The sequence below is a fragment of the Protopterus annectens genome, chromosome 4.part0 (assembly GCF_019279795.1).
Source record: "Protopterus annectens isolate FY-2018-M chromosome 4.part0, PAN1.0, whole genome shotgun sequence".
Classification (NCBI taxonomy): Eukaryota; Metazoa; Chordata; order Ceratodontiformes; family Protopteridae; genus Protopterus; species Protopterus annectens.
The window spans coordinates 656,818,462-656,843,649 of NC_056733.1; the positions used below are offsets into that span (position 1 = coordinate 656,818,462).

General features: G+C 40.5%; 1 protein-coding gene across 1 annotated transcript in view; it reads right to left on the reverse strand.

The window, feature by feature from the left end:
• Positions 1-14,443: 14,443 nt before the first annotated feature.
• ACAD10 (acyl-CoA dehydrogenase family member 10) overlaps positions 14,444-25,188 on the reverse strand; it is a 1,588,826-nt gene continuing 1,578,081 nt past the window's right edge. Inside the window, exon 21 of the mRNA XM_044068620.1 lies at positions 14,444-15,454. Within this exon, the coding sequence (XP_043924555.1) occupies positions 15,320-15,454 (135 nt within the window). The 3' untranslated portion in view covers positions 14,444-15,319. The remainder of the gene's footprint in view (positions 15,455-25,188) is intronic.

Here is a 25,188-nt window from a genome sequence, read left to right on the forward strand (position 1 = left end):
GAAAATGGAACTTGTAGCCTCTTAAAATCACGTCCAATACCCATTTGTCCTGGGTAATATGAGTCCAATTTCTGTAAAAAAGAGAAAGCTTTCCTCCGAGAGGCATCCAGGTAAGGGGGTCCTGAAGCCCAACCGAGAGAGTCATTGAGTCTGCTTCCTTTGAGATTGGGATCTGTCTTCTTCCCTTCTAGGTGAAGAAGCAGTCCATTGTCTGGATCTGTAAGAGGCCTGAGCTTGACCACGACCTCTGGAGCGTCTATATCTTCCCCTTTGAGGCCTGTCAGGCGTGGGAAAGGACCAATTTTTGGAGGGCCAATTCCTGGAAAATCTAGGAGGCTGAACTTGTAAGAAATCTTTCACAGTCTGCATAGATTTTGCCTTTTCTTCCATCTTTTTAATAACCTCTTCAGCCTTGGATCCAAATAAAACATCATGCTGAACAGGGGCATCTAAAAGTTTAGCCTTAACCTGTTCCGGCAAACTTTGTTCTCGAAGCCAGGCATGTCTCCTAATAACAGTACCAGAGGCTGCAGCCCTGCAAGAAGCTTCCAAAGCATCAAAACCACAATGCAAACTATGCTTGTTCACTTGTTCAGTTGCATGCAATACATCCTGCAATTCCTTATCCTCTGCACAAGCTGGAGAAGTAGCAAGCTTTTGCTTCAAAACAGACAAAAGAAATTGCTGATACTTAAACATATGAAACTGGCAATTTAAAGCCCTAATAGCAAGGGTAGCAGAAGTATATACCTTTTTACCCCACCTGTCTAAGGCACGAGAATCCTTCTCGGAGGGAATAGGATTTTTGGAAGAAGCCACCTTAGCAGCCTTAGAACCCCGAGAAATAGTTTCAGGATCCATGAAGGGTTCTTAAATAAGAATAAATGAGAATCAGGGACCCTGTAAAATCTATCAGGCTTAGAAGGAGCAGGGGGCATGGAATCAGGATTCAAATTAGCCTCAGAAAAGGCATCATCCACAATATCAAGAACAGGAGGAATAGCTAAAGGTCTGTGTTGAGGAAGAAGAAGGAATTCCTAAGCCTCTTCTTGGAAGCAGAATAATCCTGACCTTCCCAATGAAAATGTTCCCTCATCTCATGTAAGGTCTCCCCAAAGAGAAATCCTCAGGTGGAGAAGCAGAGGGCAGGAATCCTCTGCATCGAATCCTCATAAGGAGGAAAAGAATATTCCTGATCAGAGGAAGAAACAGAAGATACAGAAGCCTGGTCAGAGGAATCCAAAGGAACATCCTGTCGAGGCCTTTTCTCTGGAGGGGGATGAGAACCCCTAATCATTGTAAGCAAATCCTCAGCCATCCTTAGCAATTGCTTCTGTGTCTTGGGAGTAGCTTCAGAAGTAGCTGGAGCAGAAACTTTAGGTTTAACTGGAGTCTTGGACTTTGCCTTTGCCTTTGAAATGGTGATGTGAGTAGGCCTGAATACCCCCTCAGAAGCCAGTACCTGCACAGCGGTTCCGGACCCATCTAAGGGAGCGACGTCCGAAGGTCCTGCAGCAGATAAAACAATAGGCCTTGATGGCTCCCCATGGGAGTCCGTATCGGCCATCGGTTCAGAAGTGGCGGACGACAGGGGCTGCACAAGCGCCTCACCGATGACAGCCAAACCGGACGCTGACTCCAGCTGCGACGAATCCTGTTTGGACCTCGGAGGCCTGTCTTTGTCTTTGCGCTTCTTTTGAATTCCGGTAGAATCCGACGACATTCTATAATTGAAGCGTCTGCCAAAGTAATTTAAAGCCCAGTCATACCGACGCTTAATGGTGCGAGAATTGAACCTGGCACAGAACCGACAACAAGAAACACCGTGGTCAGGGCCTAAGCAAGGTAGACAGTAAGAGTGGAAATCTTTATGAGGTTTTCCACACGCTATACAATTATTAACTTTTTCTGACATCGGAGGTACAAGAAAAAGATTCCCCAATGGGGTACTTAGCTTTGAGAAGAGAAGTAAGAACTTCGGACCGACAGCAATCAAATGCGTAGATTGAAAATCGCCAACCAACGATTTGCGAACTGCTTTCCACCGCACGGCAAGAAAGACTGGAGAAGATGGCGTCGGCTGAGGGCTATGTACCAGAGCGTACTGACGTCAGGGTACTAGCTTGTGCAGCCGACGCCGGACCCAGACTTTGTGATTCTGGCCGACCTCGGGCTGCCTGCCGGCAGGATCACCCTACAGTTATGACTGCAACAGTGAAACACGAAGAACATCAGTGGTATTTTCTTACATTCTGCTTTCCTCTAGATCATCACTGTTTTATTAATGTCATATGTTTGCCTCTCCTCCACAAAACCACACTCATCCATATTTATCAATTTTGCCATCACCTTTGCCATTCTTTTAGCCATTGTAGACAAACATAATCATGGTTTAGAACCAAATTGGCCTATATGAAGCTGGATCTGATGGATTGTTACCATCTTTAAGTATTACAGCCACCGCTGCTTTCTTCCAGGATGTTGGTGCTTCTCCTCCTCTTAAAATAATGTTAAACAAAACCTTTCAGATCTTTATCAGTTTTTTTTCCTTACAGCTTCCAAACTTCCACAGGAATACCATTTATTCCCATGGACTTTCCTGCAGGTTGGTTATACATCACCATTTCTATCTCATCTTTTCCTATCCTAACTGTTCACAATTGAGACTCATCTGCTTCTAACACTGGCATATTTAATTCCTCCATAAACATGTCCATTTGTACCTCTTCTTGATTTCCATATTTTTCTGTTTTATAAAATCTCCAAAATATTTCTAGTACCTCTACAGGATGTCTTGTTATCTTCCTTGTTATAGGCTCCCTAAGCTTGGCGATAACTCTTTCTACTTTCTGCTGCCTGAGTCTTTGTGCTGAAAGTCTTTGTGCTATGGAGTTATCAAAAAACAGTTTATTAACAGTAGTATTTCTAAATTCATGCATAATATCAAGGTAATCCCTTTATTTTTTATTTAGCATTCTACAGTTGCGCCTCTTCTTGTAGTGTGTGATTCTCCTTATTCTGCAATACTTTTAACCGTTGTCAGTCCCTTTAATTAATTCCTGTTACTTCTTAACCATATCTTCTTTTATTTCCACCCTATTTTTAAACTCCACTTTAATTTTATCCCACTTCCTAGCTATATTTTTAAATTTCTATCTTCTCTAATAATTCCCGAATAATTTTCACTACCCATTCTTTAAATTCTTCTCTTTTTCAACAGACAGGTGAGAAATATACATATAAATTCTGTCTAGCCTAGCCCAGTTTTTGTACATCAAAGAATAATACATACATTTGCTCCAGACTCCTTCTACTGAATTCATATCTTCCAGGCCAAATATTTTCATAATTTTCTTCAAAAATCTACCCTCTTTGGTTATATTTTCTCTTCTGGTCCCCCAGATACATCCTCACTGCTGCAAATCAAATTTCATTCCCCACCTATAAGTAATGTTCCCTGCTGAAAGATAATTTTTATTCTCCCAGAATTTTCTTAAGCTCCACTACAGCAGTTTTAGGTGGAATAGAAATACATGCCAGTGTAATCCTCCTTTGTTGCCAGTAGTCCCTTAGTACTACAAATCTACCAATAGTATCTTTTTTTATCCTCTTCTATCATTATTGGGGCTCCTCTTGCAGTTAATATAAGTACTCCCCTTTTCCTTTGTACCATACATTCCACTGAATAACCATCCTGAAAACCTTTATCAAATTCACATACTGAGTTATTTTCAAATGCATCTCCTGTAGCATAGCTATTTGCACTCTACGTTTTTAAATATTAGTTCACCACTCTTTCTTTTTTAGTATATATCTGAGACCATCTGCATTTAAAGATAATAAAGTATTTTCATTCTGTTAAGAAGTTGTTATTCTCACCTGTTGTGTGCAGCAACTGTTTTTTTTTTGTAATGTCTAGCTCCAGCCTTTGTGTTACATGCCTACACTAATGTCTGGCAGGGTGATCTTTTGAACAGTACAGTTTTTTCTTGTCATATCCATTTGACCTTGTGTCACATCGTACAAAACCTTTTGTTTTAGTGAAAACCCTAAAAAACACCCCCCCAGAACACCCTTAATATCTATTAACTTATGCATAATACTATATATATAATATATATATATATATATATATATATATATATATATATATATATATATATATATATATATATATATATATTTTTTTTTATTAGTATATTTGATATTTTTTTCTGTGTTGTTTGAACTTGTATTATTGTATTTTGACCATGTCTTGGAGCATATCTCCCCGGGCCTCTACTGAAAAAGGACATGTATCCAGCTGGACTAGCCCGGTCAACAAATGTAAAATAAAATAAATAATAAATAAATAAATATATACATACATATATATATATATATATATATATATATATATATATGCGTGTACACACGCACACACACACATATATATATATATATGTGTGTGTGTGTGTGTGTGTGTATGTATATATATATATATATATATGTGTGTGTGTGTGTGTGTGTGTGTGTGTGTGTGTGTATATATATATATATATATATATATGTGTGTGTATATTCAAATATTGATGTTTAAACCCCCAACAGAAGCAATTGTCCCAGACTGAGAGCCACATTCACAGACAGACTTGGATTAACCTTATAGGTTCATAGGTTGGTACTAGGCTATCAGCCCTAGGGTCTATACAAGCCTAGACATAACAATTCCCTGGATATTTCTTCCCATAATATTTACTTCCCTGGACCCCTGTCTAGCAGGGTGACTGATGCAATCCCCGGGGTGAATTTCCTATCTCCCATCCAATTGTCAAGGTTCCTTTTGAAGAGGGCCAAGGAAGCACTCTGCTTGACATGTATTGGCAGTCTATTCCAGAGTATGCAGAGTCTCTGGGTCAGGAACCTATCCCTCCAGCATGTTTTGTTCATTGTGAAGACAAACTTTAGATCCCTGGAGTGTGCGACTCTGAGGGATTGGGATTTCTTTAAGTGGAGCATGTCCAACAGCTTAGGGTTTGACATGGCCTTGTATGTTAAGCAGAGTTAACTGGAAAGGCCTCAGAAATACCTCACTAAAAGAATCACAGGCCTAAAGCAGATGCCCTACGCTGACCGCCTTAAAAAACTCCAGCTATACTCTGTCGCATATCGTCTACTCAGAGGCGATCTCTGCTTAACATACATCTAAACCTTGTCATCACAATAAACAAAACATGCTGGAGGGATAGGTTCCTGACCCAGAGACTCCCCAGACTCTGGAATAGATTGCCCATACATGTCAAGCAGAGTGCCTCTTTGGACCTCTTCAAGAGGAACCTTGACGATTGGATGGGAGAAAGGAAATTCACCCCAGAGATACGTCAGTCGCCCTGCTAGACAGGAGTCCAGGAAAGTAAATAATGTGGGAAGAAATAGCCAGGGAATTGTTATGGCTAGGCTTGTATAGGCCCTAGGGCTGATAGTCTAGTACCAACCTATGAACCTATGAATCACCTCTAAGTAGACGATATGCCACAGAGTATAGCTGGAGGTTTTTTTAGATGGTCAGTATAGGGTATCTGCTTTAGGGCTGTGATTCTTTTAGTGCGGTACTTCTGCAGCCTTTCCAGCTGTTGCAGATGTCTTGTGAGGTACATACCAAACGGGGCGTTGTACTCTATAATGGGTCTAATGAGGGATGAGTACAGTGGGACAGTGACCTCCTTTTTTCTGGATGAAAGCCGTTATTGATGACGTGTGCCACATAGAAAGATTTCCTGACTGTTGTGGCGATGTAGTTATCGAAGGTGAGACCACTGTCTACCTGTGTCCATTAGTCTCTCATCTCACTTTGTGTTTAGTATACTGCCACTTATGTGGTAATTCATGGGTACATGGTTTTTCCCAAAGGGGATAACTATACATTTCTTGGCATTAAGCTTGAGCCCATGGCTCTGGCACCAAGCATCTGTTTCTGTAAGGCCCTTTTGTAGAATATCCACATCATTTGGGGATTCAATAATGGCTCCCAGTTTGCAGTCCTCTGCGAACCTTGTTAGCCAAAGTTTCTTAGTGTTGGTCTGTACTTCAGAGAAGTAGATGCCAAACAAGAGCGGTCCCAGTACTGAACCCTGAGGTACTCCACTTGTCACTTGTCTGGAGCTGGATTTGGAGTCGGCTACATTTACAGTCTGGGTTCTGTCAGTAAGTCAGTTGGCAACCCATCGAGTGATGCAGGGATTTATGCTCAGCTTAGTAAGTTTATCCATGATTCCAGAGTGGGGGATGGGGTTGAAGGCCTTGGCGAGGTCCAGATAGGCTGTGTGGACCGCCTTACCCTCGTCCACAGCTCTGAAGACTGATTCTAAGAAGTCAATCAGGTTCAGGAGACAAGATTGGCCCTTCACGAACCCAAACTGGGTGGGGTCCAGTGTTTGAAGGTTGCCAATGTCTTTGTTTCCATGATAATGCATTCCATGCCCTTGCAGATCAGGCTCGTCAGAGTGATGGGACAGTAGTTCCCGGGATTCAAGGTGGATCCCCTCTTGTGGAGTGGGATAACTGTAGCTGTGCACCACTCAGTGGGCAGGAAGCCTGGGATGAGGCTATGATTAAACATGATACTGAGGTGAAGTGCCAGTTCATTTTGTAGTTCATGTAGTACACAGCCCGGGATGTCATCTGGTCCCATGGATGCTGTATTCTTAGCTTTGGAGAGTGCAGTTTCTACCTGTGTGGCTGTGATTACCGGAATTTGGCAATCTTTTGGTATTGAGATGGGCCCTTTAGGGGTGAGAAGGGGGTGAAGTTGGCACTAAATCGATCTGCCAGGATATTGGCAATATCCTTGGCATCAGTATATTTAATGCCATTCTGTTGTAGCTCAGAGCATATCTGAGCATTGCCATTTAGATTCTTGACATAACTACAGAATGCCTTGTGGTTGTCTTTGGAATCTCTGGCAATTTTATTTTCGTAACTAGCTTTGGAGGATTTTGTGAGGGATCTCAGCTTCTTACTGAGGCTGGTAAGGGAGTTTTTTGCATCCTGGTATTTTCCTCTCTTCTACAACAGTTTCTTTCTTCTGTTGTATAGTTTGTTTATGGCAGGGGACCACCAGACTGGTTTCCTTTTTTGGAGGAGAGCGTCTCGGTTCTGTTTGGGATGACATGATCCATGCACGAGTGGATGTGCTTGTACAGTGCCTTAGTGTAGGATTCAGCAATCGAACTTTCAGTTCCCGTCTGCATGGGTGTCATGAATTTTGTCACTTCTGACTTGAGTAGCATGAAGTTGGCTTTGGAGAAGTGTTTTACAGAGGTTTTCTTACATGGGGGTGGGAGTGGGATGTGGATGTCAAGGGTGATTTGCTTATGGTCAGACCTGACCAATGAGGTGGTGCTCACTGGTGTGGAGCATCTATCTCCCCTGTTGGTAATGACCAGGTCTAGGATACTGGTGCCACTGGTGGGAAAATGGATTAGTCGATCCAGGGCGTTGGAATTTATGAATTCCAAAAACTGTTGGGAAAAGGTGTTGGTACCGGAGTAGTTTTCACAGTTAATGGCAGGGTAGTTTAAATCACCCAGTATTAGGGTGTTTGGCTGTATCTTAATATTTTCCAGTATGTTTAGAAAGGTGTAGTGAGAATCTTGGGGCATGGTGGGGGATCTGTAGCAAGCTACAATTTGGATTGCAGTCTTACCTAGTGCTAGTTGCACCTGGAGAATTTCAGATACATTGTGGTGGGCAACTAGCCTGGAGGTGTGAATATCCTTGGTGAATATGGACACTTCACCTTTAGTGTTTTGGTCTTGGTTTGGTGGACGAAAAGTGTGGTAAGAGTTGTAGCCTGGTATTGCAGGGGTGCTCTCTGAAGCCTTGAACCAGGTCTCAGTTACTGCACAGATGTCGATGTTCTCCATTTTTAGAAGTGCCTCGAGAGCATGCATTTTGAAGTTTAGACTTCTAACATTGAGTAGCATTACCTTTAGATTTTGCATGCTCGTATCTGTTATGCTGGTGGTTTTGTCCTTTGAACCTTGCCTAAAAAGGCACTATAGAGGTGGCAAGAGCTTTAGCCGGTAACCTGAATCCCAGGGGTGACAGGTGCAGACCATCTCTGGCAAAGCAGCGTGGTTTGTCGATCGTCATTCCAGGCAGACAGATACTGGATCCCCTTTGAATGACACCAGAAGCTTAGCCAATTGTTGAAGTCAATCATTTTGTACTTATACTATGGTATCATTCTGGGTGAAGGCAGGATGCTACTCAGGGATAGGGTCATACCTGCCTGGGCCACATGATCCGAGATCTCTTCCATGTCTCTCTTCATGTAGTCCTGGGAGGTACGTCTCAAGTCATTCACTCCAACATGGACAATGATACAGTCATATTTGTAGTTGTTGTGGAGTGACTTGAGTGCATGCATTATGTGGGGGTATATATTAGTCTGTCGAAACGGCTGGTTAGAAGTTCGAACATATGGTGTTCAAACTTCAGCCATTTCGGTGAACTGATATAGGCCCGTTATATAGTGGATCCTGTTACCCGACAGGCAGCTGACTGCAATTTTATCCTTGTTTAGCCTAGTGAGTGGAACATAAGTGTGCCTGACTATAGAGTCACCTATGACTAAAGTGTTGGGTAGGTTGTCTTGCTTTAGGGACTGTTGTTGGGTGGTACACTGGTGTTGTGAGCTGTGTGTCACTTTGGTTGTGACTGGTGTTTGCATTTCAGCTTCGGAGGCCCTTGTTGCTTGGGCAGGTCAATGTTAAGGACCTCCACATATGTGGGTTTAGTGTTGCTATGTGTGGGTGTTGATGGTGTGGGTTTTGAAGGGCTATGTGTTGCTTGAGGTGTAGTGCAGGTGTTAACCTTCTTCTCTTGACTGTCTAGCACAATCTTGGCTGGAGAGAGCTTTGCTTCCAGTTTGGCTATGTAAGTGCATCTCTCGCAGGTTGTAGTGTTGGGTGGCAGGAGGAGAGGGTTGTCTGTGTACACAAGGCAGTTGCTGCATTGCCCCAGTATGCCCAGATTCACCAGGTGGACAGGAGAAATCACAAGAAGCTGACCCTTGGACATGCCTGTTTAGGTGCTTTTTTGTAATGTACAAGAGCTGTTTTCCCTTACCTTTGCAAGGTACTTTGCAATTATAGGCTGTTTAGTGCCTACAATTAATTTCTCCTTATCAACAAGGAGAGTTGAGTGCTTGTATCAGTTTAAGGCTTCCTAGTGCTTTCCAACGGGTTCAGATTTTAGTGCAACTACTGAGAAACCAGCTAATTCTAAGGGAGTATTTGAAGAGCAGACTTTCTGGCAGCTGGAATAGTTTAACCGTAGCCAGGCAGTGCTGCACAAAGTGAATAATGTGCAAATGCATGTTTTTAAGCCAGAAAGTTGAAAGGGATAGAAATCAGACCAGAATGGCTAAAATTACAATTTCAGAGCTGGAAACCACTCCAATAGTGTTAGACAGGCAGTACAATGCTCACCACTCCCACTGGTAAGCAGTAGGACTTCCCTCTACCACATCAAGGTCTGGAAAGCTCTGAACACAGAAAATAAAGTCCTGAAACCAGCAAAGCCTGGGATCTGGATTATACTAGTTAGTAAAGGCGGGAAAAGAGCAAACTAGATAGTATCTTTTTTTGGTTAAAGCAGGCTAAACAATGCAATAATGTTGTGTCTTTCGGCTTTCACTAAATAAACACAGAAAAGGCTAACGCACTTGAGTGTGTAGCCCTAAACAGTAAATACAATTAAAACTCTACAAAATTAGCAATTTAAAACTTTTTAAATGAAGCAAGGGAAGTGCACAAATGAAAAACGATTTAAGAGGCAGTAATACAGTAGAATAAGTAGATAGTCTACATATACAGAAAAGTCTATATATACAGAAAAGAAGCTAAAACACACTAAAAAATCAGATGCAGTGCAATCTAGAGCACCTGAGTTGTAGCAATATTAAGGCAAAAATATACTCTATATTTCCAAAAATCTTTGAGAAGCACAGTTAGAACGCAAGGATATTTACACAATTATTTTTTATAGAAAGGAGGAACAGAAGGAAAGAAACTAAGTGGGTTGGCCTTCTCAGATATAATGAAGGTTATCCATGCTAATATGCATGAGTAGCCTGTGCTTCTACTATGTGCTGTATGTTTTTGTCTTATCTTTGTTTCTCTCCCAGACTGGAAAAACACTTGAATGCTTTCAGAAAACATCATTTCTGAGCCACTGAAAAAAATCCTTTAAAATAAAGAACTATTCTGTTTTTATTACCCCTTATTAGATTGTCTCCATGGGGTCATGAGAACCAGATACAGTTACCTCTACAAGCACTCATATTTTGCTAGAGGAAAACCTTTTATTACATTAATTGTTCTTTTTATTTATTTACTTTCCTTAAAACATGTTACTAGATTAAGCCAAGAGCCTTAATCTAGTCATTCCCCTATGCAAGAGTAAGAAAACGCACATCAATTGTTCTTGTATCATGCTCTTTTGACTAGACTTTTTTTCTTTTTTTACACTGCAGTGTCTACATTTCTTAAAACTGAAACAAGGAGAAAGAAAGAAAGAAAACAAGGGCACCTGCTTACTTTAACATCCCTATTACAATTGAAAATAGCTGAGAAAGCTTTATTTTATAGCATGCAAATTATGTCATGCATTACAAAAACACTACTGTTAAGAACAAAATTTTGTTTTACGTACATTTAACTCTTTCCTCCCCACCAAATGTTTTTACAAACATTAATGACATAAAGGGAGACATATGCTTTGGAGTCCCTACAAGCTTAACCAAGTCAAACAAGTCCAATACTTTCAGTGTTTCTTGTTCTATCATGTTTCACAAGTATAACTATTGCTTTGTAATCCCATATTTGTCAGTTTCAGAATTGCTGGTTTTATTTCTGTTGATCTCTGTCTCCCAATTCTCTGCTGCATTTACAACATACTCCCAGTTCTTCTAGACATCTTTTGTGTTTTTTCTCTCTCTCAAGCATTTTCCTTTGAAACATTGGAAAAGGTTTCACTGGCATAGTCCATGGGCTTTACTGCTAGATGAAGCAGAACATCCTTCTGTTTCATAGCTTACATTTTGCTGGAAAAATGTTTATATTTCCTCCTTAGCATGTTCTGGATTAAAAAAATGATTTTGACCCTCTAGGAAAGGATATTCTGAAAATAGCTGGATACAGCAGTTTGAATCTCATGCCTGCTTCCTGACATTCCCTGATTACTAGAATAAATTTACTTCTCTTCTACATGGTGTACAGTGAGTAATTATTCCCCACAAACACTCTGCTGTCACCTACTTTTAGTAATTTGTCCTTCTGCCATAATGTTGTCAGAATCAACTCGTTCTGCTGACAGGATTGCATCTTTACTATTAAAGGTCTAGGATGCTTTCTCGTGGCCAGGTTTGGGGCATACACGCAACGTGCCATTTCAATTAATAACTCCTGCTGTGGAATACCAGTCCAGTTGCTTATTTGCGCTTTCATAAACGTAATACAGTCTTTTCCTTCCAGCTTCTCTGATACAGCAGAAAATCTCAGGTTTTCGTTACTTCTGGAACATTTCTCCCTGGGCCTCCACTGAAAACTGGCTTCATTCCAAGTCAGACTTTCCCAGTGAACAAATGTTAAATAAATAAAAAAAAATAAATAAACAAACATGCTCTGTCCTCTAATTCTAATAATTTTTGGAACATCTCTTCTTGAGCAGTCTCATCTTCAGTCAGCCTTTTCTTCATTCTGACCTCAGATTTTTGCAGTTTTATCACCTCATCTGAATATCTGTTTAAAGCTTCTTTCATTTTTTTCCAGCCTTTTGTTATTTGAGTTGATATACTCCTTCAGTGTTTCATTTATTTTAATCAGCTCTGAGTATATTTGACTTTTTTCCTCTAGATTATTGGAAGTCATGTCTTGCACCAAAGCTGGAGCTTGCACTGCTTTTTGCTTGGACAGCTGCAGTGTTTTCTCCTCACCTTTTGTAATTGATTTTCTTTCAGGTTCTTTAAATTTCCTTTTTTGCTGACATCCAGGTAATCCCCTTATTAACCAGTTACTGAAATTTACCCAAAAAGACAAATTCACTCCGTCTATTATCTGAGTTTATGTATTCACACTGAGAGAGCTAAAACTGCTGTTACTCCATGTGCAACCATTTTGGAAGCCCTGAACTTTATATAATTTATCAAAATTTTCTGCGGGCAGATGGCTGACTGTCAGACAAACTGCTGGCTGCAAGTAAGACATCATCTAAGGCTAGCAAAGCAAGAGGATCAGGTGTAGATTGAAGGGAATCCCACCTGTAGCAAATCATACCTTTGCTGGGACTCTGGTATTCATTTTTGTTCCCACTGAAATAACTCCTTCAATTCTGGCAACAGTATCAGAAAAAGACAACTCTTTGGGGGGGGGGGGGTCTGAAGAAAATCTTTCCTCGGAGTCAGATCCCCATTATATGGAGTAAGAACTTTAGAAACACAGTCCAAGTCTAACTGCTGTCTCTCAAACTGAAAATCAGAATCTGAGAAAGAGGGAAATATTTTCCTTTTTAAATTAAGGGAAAACTCAGATTTTTAAAAAAAAAAAACTTTACCAAAACCCAGCCAGTCCTCCTTGTCTGCTCTAGGAGAAGGGGACAGGTGAAAAAAATCCCAAGTTTATGCTTCCTTTTCCTGGGAGATTTTGCTGCAAGAGAGACAGAATGTCTATCCTTTCCCCTGAAATCAAGCTCCTCACAGTGGCCCCACACAGAAGCACCTGTTCCCTCCTCCGATGCTGACAAGAGTTGCTTATTCTCTTGCCCAAAAAGAATTGCCAAGGCAAAGATGAAGCTTATTGCACATCTTTTCTATTCTTGTGCCTGGGGAGGAATGTCTGAAGAGTGGGAGCCAGATCCATCACTTCACCGAAAAAAGTGACAAGTGGCAATCATGGTCCTTCCCAGAATAAACAGCAAGACTTGAGAAAATTAATACAGGACCCTGTCAAGCACCCTGACACTAGTTCTTAGTTCCAGACCAAAGTCCTCTCAGAAAAATATGATTTTTCATAGGAAAATATACACTTTTTCATAGAAAATTGGAGCTAGTCCCCAATGGGGTACTTATCTGCCCGACTTTAAAGAAGCACTAAGCAACTGTCAATCTCTCAAAGCTGCAGCAGAGAGCAAATTTCAATAGTAAGAAAGTTCTGACAGTTTGGCACCCTAACCCCTGTCTTTAAACTACTCTCCTCAAGCTCTACAGCAGTTGGGGCATGAGGAATGTGCCCTAAAGCTCTTGAAGCTGGCCAGTTGTCTGATCCTTGGCAGGATACATTACATAAAGCTTAGGTCACTGCAACAGGGATCTAATGATGATCATCACTATAGTTAAAACATTTACTTAGAACTTCTACATATGTAATTAACTGTTACCTTTTCACAGTTCAGTACACTATACTTAACCTGTGTATGTGATTGCTATGTAGTCATTGTCATCATTATGCTAACAATGAACTAATGTTCTTTTAATATTTATAATAATCTGACATAATCAGTGGATAGGTGTTGTGTTCTGCACCACAGTATGTCTGAAGTAGGTTCCATAGATCAGCACATTACTCAAGTCAAACACAAGCTAGCAGTAAATAAATAAAATCTTAAAATCCATTTTTATGTGCAGTTTCATGCAAATGAAATACAAACCTCAGAAGACTATGCTAAGTAAATACTAACTGAATTGTAGATGCAAATTAGATGACTGGATGTGTTCTAGAAAATAAAATCAGCAACAGTATCATTGCCCTTCCAAGACTTTCCAAAAAACGCAGCATTGTACAGAATATGCCACTGACTTTCCAAAAAACGCAGCATTGTACAGAATATGCCACTGACTTTCCAAAAAACGCAGCATTGTACAGAATATGCCACTGACTTTCCAAAAAACGCAGCATTGTACAGAATATGCCACTGACTTTCCAAAAAACGCAGCATTGTACAGAATATGCCACTGACTTTCCAAAAAACGCAGCATTGTACAGAATATGCCACTGACTTTCCAAAAAACGCAGCATTGTACAGAATATGCCACTGACTTTCCAAAAAACGCAGCATTGTACAGAATATGCCACTGACTCATCACAATCTGCAGAAAGTTTCAGATTAAACTTACCTGGCATTTTTTTCTTTTAAAGAGCAGTGGCATCTATGACAGTTAACAGTGGAGGCTGTTTCAAGCATACATCTCAACCTCTTGGCACAAGAAATCTGGACAATGGCTAAAGTAATATGGGGAAAAGGCCCTGTAACAAGGACAAATCTTAAATATTACCTTACAAACTTAGAAAGTTGCTAGAATAACAGGGTTAGTACCAGCATGCACTTTCTGAAGGATATAAATTCTGAAACTCAAATGCATGTCATTATTTATTGATTTCAGTATTCCATGATTTGACAGAAAACCACAGATGTTATAAGGAAAATATCAAAAATATTAGACAAAAATCTGGACAGTTGGGAGGTATGGTTTCAAGTGTAAAGGTAAGGAACACTTTCACTAACTTCTAAGTACATTTTTCCTCTGTACTTAGAAAAAAAAAAACACAACATGCAGAGCTACTGAACAATATCATCTGGAAGCAGCATAAAAAGGTTTCACTGATCTATAAGTACATCCTGAAAACCTGAACATTTTTTCTCTTAAGTACACAACACACTTTTCCTTTTAAAAACAAACACTTCACAAGGATACTTCTATCAGCCCATGTAAATAAAACTAACTTATCAGAATTATGAGGCAGTTTAATTTTTTTGCATATTAACATCATATACATATATATACACACACACACACACACACACACACACACACACACACACACACACACACACACACACACACAAATACTTACATATTCATTTAGGATATAAAAATCATGAAACAAAATTAATTTACATTCAAGCTATTGTAAACTCCTTTTTTTGTTTACTATGCTGTTTTTTTATACTAGGTTGTAGTTAGGATTGTACCACGTCTAATCAAATTTGATAAGTTGACAAAGCACATTAGTGCTTTTAAAAAACTTTGGCAAATTTAATCACAGCACCGTTAAAGATTGCACTATTAAAGACAGTATCACCTTTAAATTGCAGGTGAAACTTAAACACACTGTACTTTGACTCTCATTTTTACAGACACTTATGACTAATATATTGAAATGACATACTGATTGGCCAATAATTTATAAAAGACTGAAATATTGCTGGTCTTTTCAAAAAATATCCAATCGAAACTTGTGAAGATTATTTCAACTGTGCCTTATAAATTTTAAAGACATCAATTTTTCATCTCTATTTTCGCCACTGTCATTCTATGAACTTCATCTGGGCCATCTGCTAGACGAAGAGCACGTGCCCAGCAAAGGAACTGTGCAAGTGGATAGTCACTATTTAATCCAGCTGCTCCAAATGCCTAAAAACAATAGAATATTAAAAAATATTAGGCAAATAAAACTTACATAATCTTTAAATGAGAAAATACAACTTAATTGGAAGTACACTTCACAACTAAGGAAGACTAATTATGTTTCCGTATTGCAATGGCCTGCTAATGAACACTCATACTTACCACCTCTATCAAGTATCACACTTCTCTCTAAGTAACAAAATATAGAAAAATTAAAATCAAATATATTTTGTGTTGCTTTGGTTATTACATTCAAATTAAGCTATTAGTTTAGTTTTTAATATTGTGTTAATGTCTCTTCCTTGTTCTGTTCTATTCATCTTCTGTTTCATAAGTTGCAAAAGAAAAGAAGATGGGCCTCCAAAAATATATTAGTTCATTCTCAGGGGACTTCATGTCAAAAGATCACTGGACTAGTACACCTTTCCCCTATAATAATTTCCTTTGATTTACAAGAAAATCATTGCACCACTGTTACTTTTGTTTTGCTTTTGGAAACAAGGCTATTACAACATTAAGCAGATCAAACTGTCAGCAGAAAAAAGTGCCATACTCAACAAGTCTTAAAAATTGTGCAGATAAATAGGTTACAGACAAGTTATCTAGCATAAACTTGTCAAACCCGGAAAAATACTGGCTCATCTGACTGAACATGCAGGTTGTATTTGTCCTTGAAATCACAACACAGTGGGGATCAAGAAAATTGCCCTTTCCCCACTGCAGTGCAATCTCCGAGTTGGTATATTGGCAGATGCTATGCCTCCTGCAAAAAAAAAAAAAAAAAACTAATAATTTTTTTTCTCTTGTCGATAGGCTGCTGACTGACAAGTTGTGTTTGACCAATTGTCTTTTGACAGATGTTCATACAGCCATACATAATTAAATCCTGCCTAGAAGAGACTGCCTTAAGCTGTGTCTGAGGTGTTTGATTACATTTAATATCATTTCCCTAAATTTCATTATCCATATGATATAGCCTAATTAAAAAGCAACACTTCATCTTAATGCAAGATGATCGCAAAAGATACTTAATACATTATACAGTACTTACTTAAGATAACATATCTAGCTGGTGTGGTGTAGCAACATGTGTTGCTACCTCATAGCATAGGGCTCTCAACTAAGAATACCTGCGGCACACAGTTTGCATATCCTCCCTGTGATCATAACATTTTTTTATTTGCTTCAGTCACCTCCCACATTCCAAAACCATTTCACACTGAGCTAATCGAAGGAAGGACACTGAGCAAACTCGGAACTATAATATATAACATTAAGTATCCATTTTTTGATTATTTTGTTCTTTATTTCTTTATTTATAGCACTTTGTGTACTGTATATTTTTCTAGCTAGTTTCACTGTGTGTGAGGTATTAACTGGAAATTGTCCACTTTTATTAAGCATCTGTTGGGTTGTTTGTTTCTGATAACCTGTTGCAGTTAAACTCTTTTTCTAGAAGCTCCTTTAGCTGTTTAAAACTTTCATTTAAAGGCTCACTGCTGCTTTTCTGCTGTGAGAAACATTTCTGCAATTTGTTTGCCACCCTCCTTCCCTGTTGGTATAGTGTTTTTATAGTTGGTGGCTTTGCAGTTGCCCGCCCCTAGTGTAAATTTGATCGGGGACCCTCCTCCCAGTCTAGTGTCATTACCTCATTCTACCCAGTACAGGGAGAACATTTGAGAAGGCCAATCAGCTTAGTTTCTGCTACTCCTTTCTCTCTTTCCACTAAAAAAAAATGTTCTAAGCTTTTGTCCTGCCTTTCCTGTGGGTAGTCTAGCCTGGATATAGATTTGCTGTGTCCAGGGCTATTTGTAGGCTTCTAGGCCCCCAAGCCTTTCTGTGTTGGAGGGAAGCCTTCTAGCTTAATTTTGTTTCTTAGAACTAGCCAGTTTTTTGTTTCAGCACTTGTCTGTTTCTTTGAACTCAGCACTTGTTCAGAACTTATTGTAAGCACTAAATAAGCTACAAATTACTACAGCACTCAACTTTCCTCACTGTCTAGAGGAAAACAGTTTCTAGTACTTAACAAATAAACACCTATCCAGGCATGTCTAAGGGTCAGCTCCTGGTGTTTTCTCCTGTCTACCTGATAAATCTGGGCATCTTGGGGCAATGCAGCAATTGCCTCATGTACACAGACAACCCTCTCCTCCTACCACCCAACACTACAACCTGTGAGAGATGCACTTACATAGCCAAACTGGAAGCAAAGCTCTCGTCACCCAAGAATGGACTAGACAGTCAAGAGGAGAAGGTAAACACTTGCACCACACCACACTCAGCACATAATCCCTCAAAACCTACACCACCAAAATACACACATAGAAACACAAAACACACACCTACATTCGCGGAGGCTCTCAGTAAAAATCTGCCCAAGCAACAGGGACCTCCAAAGCAGAAACGCAAGCAACCTCCACCCCCCGAACACAACCCAAATGACACATAGCCCACAAACTCAGTGTGCCACTCAACCACAGCCCATAAGGCATAACAACGTACCCAACACTCTGGTCATAGGTGACTCTATAGTCAGGCACACTGATGTTCCACTCACCAAGCTAAACAAGGAGAAAGTTACTGTCAGCTGCCTGTCGGGTGCCAGGATCCGCCACATAACACATGCACTCAGGTCACTCCACAACAAGTACAAATATGACTCTGTCATTGTCCATGTTGGTGTGAATGACCTGATACATACCTCCTTGGACTACATGAAAAGGGACATGGAGGAGCTGTCCGATCTTGTAGCCAAGGCAGGTATGATCGTAGCCCTGAGTAGCATCCTGCCATCACCCAGAATGATACCACAGTACAAGGACAAAATGATTGACTTCAACAATGGGCTAAGCTTCTGGTGTCATTCTAAGGGGATCTAGTATCTGTCTGCCCGGGATGACATGATTGACAAGCCACGATGCTTTGCCAGAGATGGCCTGCACCTGTCGCCCCTGGGATTCTGGATACTGGTTAAGGCTCTAGCCACCCCTCTAGTGCCTTTTTTAGGCAAGGTTCAAATGACAAATTCACCACCCTAACAGGTACTGGCAAGAGGAATCTGAGGGTATTGCTACTCAATGCTAGAAGTCTAAACCTCAAAATGCACTCTCTCGAGGCACTCCTTAAAATGGAGAACATCGATATCTGTGCAGTGACAGAGACCTGGTTCAAGGCGTCAGAGAGTACCCCTGCATTACCAGGCTATAATTCATACCACATCTTTTGGCCACCTACCCTGGACCGAAACACTAAAGGCGGAGGCGTGTCCATATTCATTAAGGATATCCACACCTCCAGGCTAGTTGCTCAGCATAATGCATCCGAGATTATCCAAGTGCAACTAACTCTGGGCAAGACTGCAATCCAAATTGTCGCTTGCTACAGATCCCCCACCATGCCCCAGGATTCCCACTCCTCATTTCTTAATACACTGGAAAATATTAGGGTACAACCTAACACCCTAATAATGGGTGATTTCAACTACCCTACCATTAACTGGGAAAACTACTCATGTACCAACTCTTGTGCTCAACGTTTTCTGGAATTTATAAATTCCAATGCCATGGATCAACTTATCCACACCCCCACCAGAGGCAGCAATATCCTAGACCTGGTTATTACCAACATGGGCAACCGGTGCTCCACACCAGAGGTCAATTCCTCATTGGTCAGATCTGACCACAAGCTAATCACGCTAGACATCCACATCCCTCCTCCACCCCCCATTAGGGAAACCACAGTAAAAAATTTATCCAAAGCCAACTTCACGCTTCTTAAGACAGAAGTGGCAAACTTCACGACACCCATGCTGACGGACAATAGAGATATGACTGCTGAATCCTATACAAATGCACTTTATAAGCACTTACACGAGTGCATGGATCGTGCAATCCCTAACAGAACCAAGATGCTATCCTCCAAAAAAAGGAAGCCAATCTGGTGGTCCCCTGCCATAAACAAACTCTACAGCAGACGAAAGAAACTGTTGCAAAAAAGAGTAAAATCCCATGATTGGAGCAACTCCCTGGTCAGCCTCAGTAAGAAGCTGAGATCCCTCATAAAATCCTCCAAAGCTAGTTATGAAAACAAAATTGCCACTGACTCTAAAGACAACCACAAAGCATTCTATAGCTATGTCAAGAATCTCAATAGCAACACTCAGATCTGCTCTGAGTTACAGCACAATGGCACTAAATATACAGAACCAACTGATATTGCCAACATCCTGGCAGATAGGTTCAGTGCTAACTTTATCTCCTGTCATCCCCTAAAGGGCCCATCTCTATACCAGGAGAATGTAAAGTTCCTGTAATCACGGCTGCACAGGTAAAAAATACACTATCCAAAGCCAAGAACACAGCATCCATGGGACCCGACGACATCCCAGGCTGTGTTCTACATGAACTACAGAACGAACTGGCACCCCACCTAAATACCATGTTCAATCATAGCCTCACCTCAGGCTATGTGCCCACTGAATGGTGCACAGCGATAGTTATCCCACTCCACAAAGGGGGAGCCACCACAGACCCCGGAAACTTCTGCCCCATTAGCCTAACGAGCCTGGTCTGCAAGGCTATGGAACGTATCATCATGGAACATATAAACAATGACATTGGTAATCTCCAAACTCAGGACCCCACCCAGTTCGGGTTTGTAAAAGGCAGATCATGTCTCCTAAACCAGATAGACTTCTTTGAAGCAGTCACTAAAGCCGTAGATGAGGGTAAGGTGGTTCACACAGCCTATCTAGATCTCGCCAAGGCTTTCGACACCATCCCCCACTCTGGAATTATAGATAAACGCACTAAACTAGGTATAAATCCCTATGTCACAAGATGGGTTGCCAACTGGCTCACTGACAGAACTCACACTGTGAAAGTAGCAGACTCCAAATCCAACTTCAGACCAGTGACAAGTGGAGTACCGCAGGGTTCAGTCCTGGGTTCTCTCCTGTTTGGTATCTACTTCTCTGAAGTACAGGCCAACACAGAAGGTCTTTGGCTAACGAAGTTCGCAAATGACTGCAAACTAGGAGCCATAATCAAAACTCCAAAAGATGTGGACATCCTACAAAAGGGTCTCGCTGAGACAGATGCCTGGTGTCAAAGCCATGGCCTCAAGCTCAATGCCAAAAAGTGCATTGTCATCCCTTCTGGTAAAAACTCAGTACCCATGAACTACCACATAGGTGGTAGTCTACTTAACACCAAAAGTGTGATAAGAGACCTTGGGACACAGGTGGACAGTAGTCTCTCCTTTGATAATCACATCGCCACAGTAGTCAGGAAATCCTTCTATGTGGCACACCTCATCACAAAAGGTTTCTCATCCAGGAAAAAAAGAGGTCATTGTTCTCCTCTACTTGTCACTCATTAGACCCATTATATAGTACAATGCCCCTTTTGGTATGTACCTCACAAGACATCTACAACAACTGGAAAGGCCACAGAAATACTTCACAAAGAGGATTACCGGCCTCAAAGAGATGCGCTATGCAGACCGTCTCAAAAAACTGCAGCTTTACTCCGTTGCATATCGCCTATTCAGAGGCGATCTCTGCCTAACACACAAAGCTATGTCAAACCCAGAGCTTTTAGACATGCGCCACTTAAAGAAATCCCAATCCCTACGAGCTACACACTCTAGGGACCTAAACCTCGTCACCACAATAAACAGAACATGTTGGAGGGATAGATTCCTGTCCCAGAGACTTCCCATACTCTGGAACAAACTACCTATCTATATCAAACAAAGCTCTTCATTAGCACTCTTCAAGAAAAATCTTGATGACTGGATGGGAGATAGGAAATTCACCCCGGGGATCACTTCTGTGGCTCTGCTCGACAGTGGCACAGGAAAATAATTTTCTTGGGTGGCGAAAGCCAGGGTACCTTTGGCTAGGTTTATATAGGCCCTAGGGCCAATAGCCTAGTACCTATCTATGACTCTATGCTGCATGTGATCTGGCAAGTGTCTAGGATAGACAGCTTTTGCGATGCCGAAAACCAGACTAAATCCTATGACTACGCACAGCTCTACCCCATTTCTACTCATGTTCACCCCCATTTTATAAAACAAATGCATACGCCATTAGGGTGGAATGTCCCTTTTAATCTATTTATTTTAATTTGATCTTAAACTTCATACTGCGCTACTCTTTTTTTTTTGTTTATACAGAATATCTCAGGCTCCACCTCATTGTTTTAGCAATGCTTTTTGTGAAGGAAAAAAAAAACATACAGACAGAGGTTGCTTTTTTACACACTCCAGGATTCTGTTTGTGCTGCTAAATAGAATCCTGGAGTTTGTACAGTGCTTTCTGGACTACCAGAATCATTCTGATTTTTGGATAGTCCAGAAAAATGCCAGCTAGGCTGTAAGTTTACAAGTCTCCTAACTGCCCACAGCTGTGTGTAGTCTGTGCATATATGCACACCTCTTGCAGCAAACTGGCACACTAATCCAGGATGATTTATCCTTCTGCTTTGTAAACACTAATATCCAGGACAGGCGCCAGCTCCTCTGTGCCCCTAAACTACAGTAAGTGTGTAACCAGAGAAGGATCTGGAATGACATTCAGCCCATGATCTAGTTTAAATTTTTAGGAGAGGACTAACATGTATTTGAAGGAGAAATGAGATAAAATGGAATAATATCCACTTTACTCTTATATCTCAAAAAAAATTCCTGGGTGGTTAGTTTTTGCAATATAGCCTCTATTTTCATAAGATGATGGGAGACCTCTGAAACTGCCGCTGGGAGTATGATCAAAAGAACACATTTAGTTCCTAATACTGATCACATTTAAAGCTGAACTAGATTTTCTACATTTCTAACAAAAAAACATTTTTTTTTCTTTGGATAGTTTTACAACACGCTCCCTTTACTCTAATCCCTAGCGATTTTGTCACTGTCTATGTTAGCCAGCTCCAATTTCAGTTACGCATTCAAATTCTCTTCCCTCAATGCCTTAAATACCATAAAAGAATGTCTACTATACTCAGTAGTGTACTAATTTAGGATGGCTAACCTCTCCTTATATTTTATGTTTTTTAACCCTTACAGTTCTTCATAAAATGCATCTAAAAATCTAATATTTTTATGCCTACCTTTTCAAATGTTGCCTAGAACAAAGAAAATTGTAGTGTACAATGGAATATACATGCATATTAACAGAAGTGAAAACATTTTTAGACTTAGTACTTATAAATGTTAATATATATGAAGTGAACCTATTTTTCTCCATGTACGGCTTTAAAAACAGTTTCCTATTTAAAATGAAGAGGACTGTCCAGGAATATGCCTAGCTGTTTTATAAAATGTAGTTCCGACTTATATACTTATTTATTGCAAAGACCTCTCTCCATACCCTCTATATTTATTTTTGTGCATGTTTTTAGCTACCTACTAGTTGACCATCAGCTGCTACCAGTGCCTATGCTCAACTGCCACAACTACAGCACCCTTCACATTTGAGTCAGTGAGGAGATGGAGGTGTCCCAGGGCAGTGTCGTACTGCTGCCAAGGGAGTGTTGCACTTATTACTCCTCACTTATGTGCCTGACCAGTAACATTTTAATGGTGGAACGTGCAATGTACACCAGCACTGGGTCATTCACTTCCATAAGGAGCTAATATCAGCAAGATATCATGCCCACTCTCAAGCAGCACCACATGGCACCTCCCAAGTCTCTATGAGGGAACTCAAACTGCTTGTGTGCCCCCCAGCATAGGTGTCTCCACCACACCCCTGCATGCACTGTTATGTCCTCTTATACTTATGTTTCCTTGATTTGACTGTGGTAGCCTCCTCTGACTTTCACACTTTTTCCTTGTCTGACAGTGTTGTCTTTACTTTGGAGTCATCATTACTGGGACATAGTCTTGCAAGACCAGTCACTTGGGAGGGGGGGGGCATCCATCTGGATGAAATAAGACTCTGGCTATTCTGGCATTGGTGGTTCACACTGTAGTTGTGCAAAGGACAGGGAGAGGATTATCATACTAGGCTAGGTTTCATGATAGAAGTTCTACCCCCCCCCCCGGACATGTTAATGCACTGCATGTTGACATGCAAGGACACCATTAACTGGGAACATCCAAACCTCCATTTTGATATGTACTCCACTTGATCCCCATTGAAGCATCCACCTGGCAAGTGTTGATCTCTTGAATGTAAAGTCTCTGCTGGAAGCAGCCTGAATACACCCTGTAAGCAAGCTGCCCCCCCAAAGAGATAAGCAGATTTAATACCCTGTTATTCTTTTGCCCCTCCCGACACTGGCTCCTTCAGCACTAATACTCCTGGTTGAAGCCAGGTTGTCTGGTTTTTGGTCATGGCTTTATCTCACTATGCCATGAAACCAAATGCAGTTTTTACTTTTATACCTGCCACTGTATAAATTATTCATAGTTTCATTACATTAATTTTGAAAGCTAGCTCTTTACCTTTTCCATTGATGTTACATATTTGTGAAATACATTAATAGCCTTTCCTCTTTGCAAACTATTTCTGTCATTTTAATCCAGTTTTTATATTTTGACATTATGATAACTTTTCCCTCATCCTATTTCTACAATATCTAACAAACAACAGGAGGAGTAAAAGTGAACTCTAACCCGTACCTTTATGCACAACTTAACATTTAATCTTCTATACTCAATGCCTTAAACCACATTTTTATTTAACAAAATTTGGGATTTACCACATTACAGATTTCTTTAATTAAATCTATTTATCCAGCAGACCACTCTAACCACCAATCAAGCTTAATGGAGCCCCTCTTCACCCCCTTCATCCAAAGCTCCAACTTACCTCCAACACCAGTTGCTTCTTGATGGATTTTTAGTTTTTTTAAAAACAACTTTACTGCATACAGAATTTCTCAAACTGCACGTATCCAAAGTCCCCATGACCATCATATTACAAACATACTTACTGAACTTACTCTTCACTTTTTTACAAAAACTTCTCAACTTTTCAAACTACTGACATTTTCCAACTAATAAACCTACATGCAACCTATTAACTCTTATTTCTGCACCACTTTCCTTTCTTCCCCATCACTCATTTCCTCACTGTGCAGGTAATGGCCTAAACACATTCCATTTAAGTGTCTGTACCTTGTTCTTTACCCTAACAAGTCCATCTCCATCTGCTTTATTTTCTCTCTAATACTGAGCACATCTTCAAGATTGGTCTAACTCCTGATATCTACTTTCTGGTTATTGCTTTTTTGCGTACTAAGATAATTAAACCTAAAAAGATTTTTTTATGTTTTGACATTTTAGTCTCCCTGTTTCAATGTAGCAGCACATTCTCTTTAGGTATCACACAGTGAAAACTCTAGTTTGGCTTTACTAATTGATTTGTCTGTGTGACGTTTTTACTTTTTGGCTTGGATGTTAGCTGGGATATTTTGCAGACACCTTAATGGTTATGGACATCAGCTGGGTGTAAAGACCCAGTTCAGTTATGCTGTAGTGACGAGGTCATAAGAAGGCTGAAACATGCATGTCCACAGCTAGTGGGGTTTGGCTTTACTGACCTGAATGTATCCACAAAAAATAAAATGTTAAAAGTCATGGACATTCAGAAGCCAAGTGGCTGAAACACCTGGTGTCCTTAAGGGGTCATTTGCATATATCCCACGGGCCTCTATTACAGGAGGTTTAAGGTATCATACAGTGAAAACTCTAGCTTGGCTAGGTTTTTCTTCCAATTTTTACTAACTGGA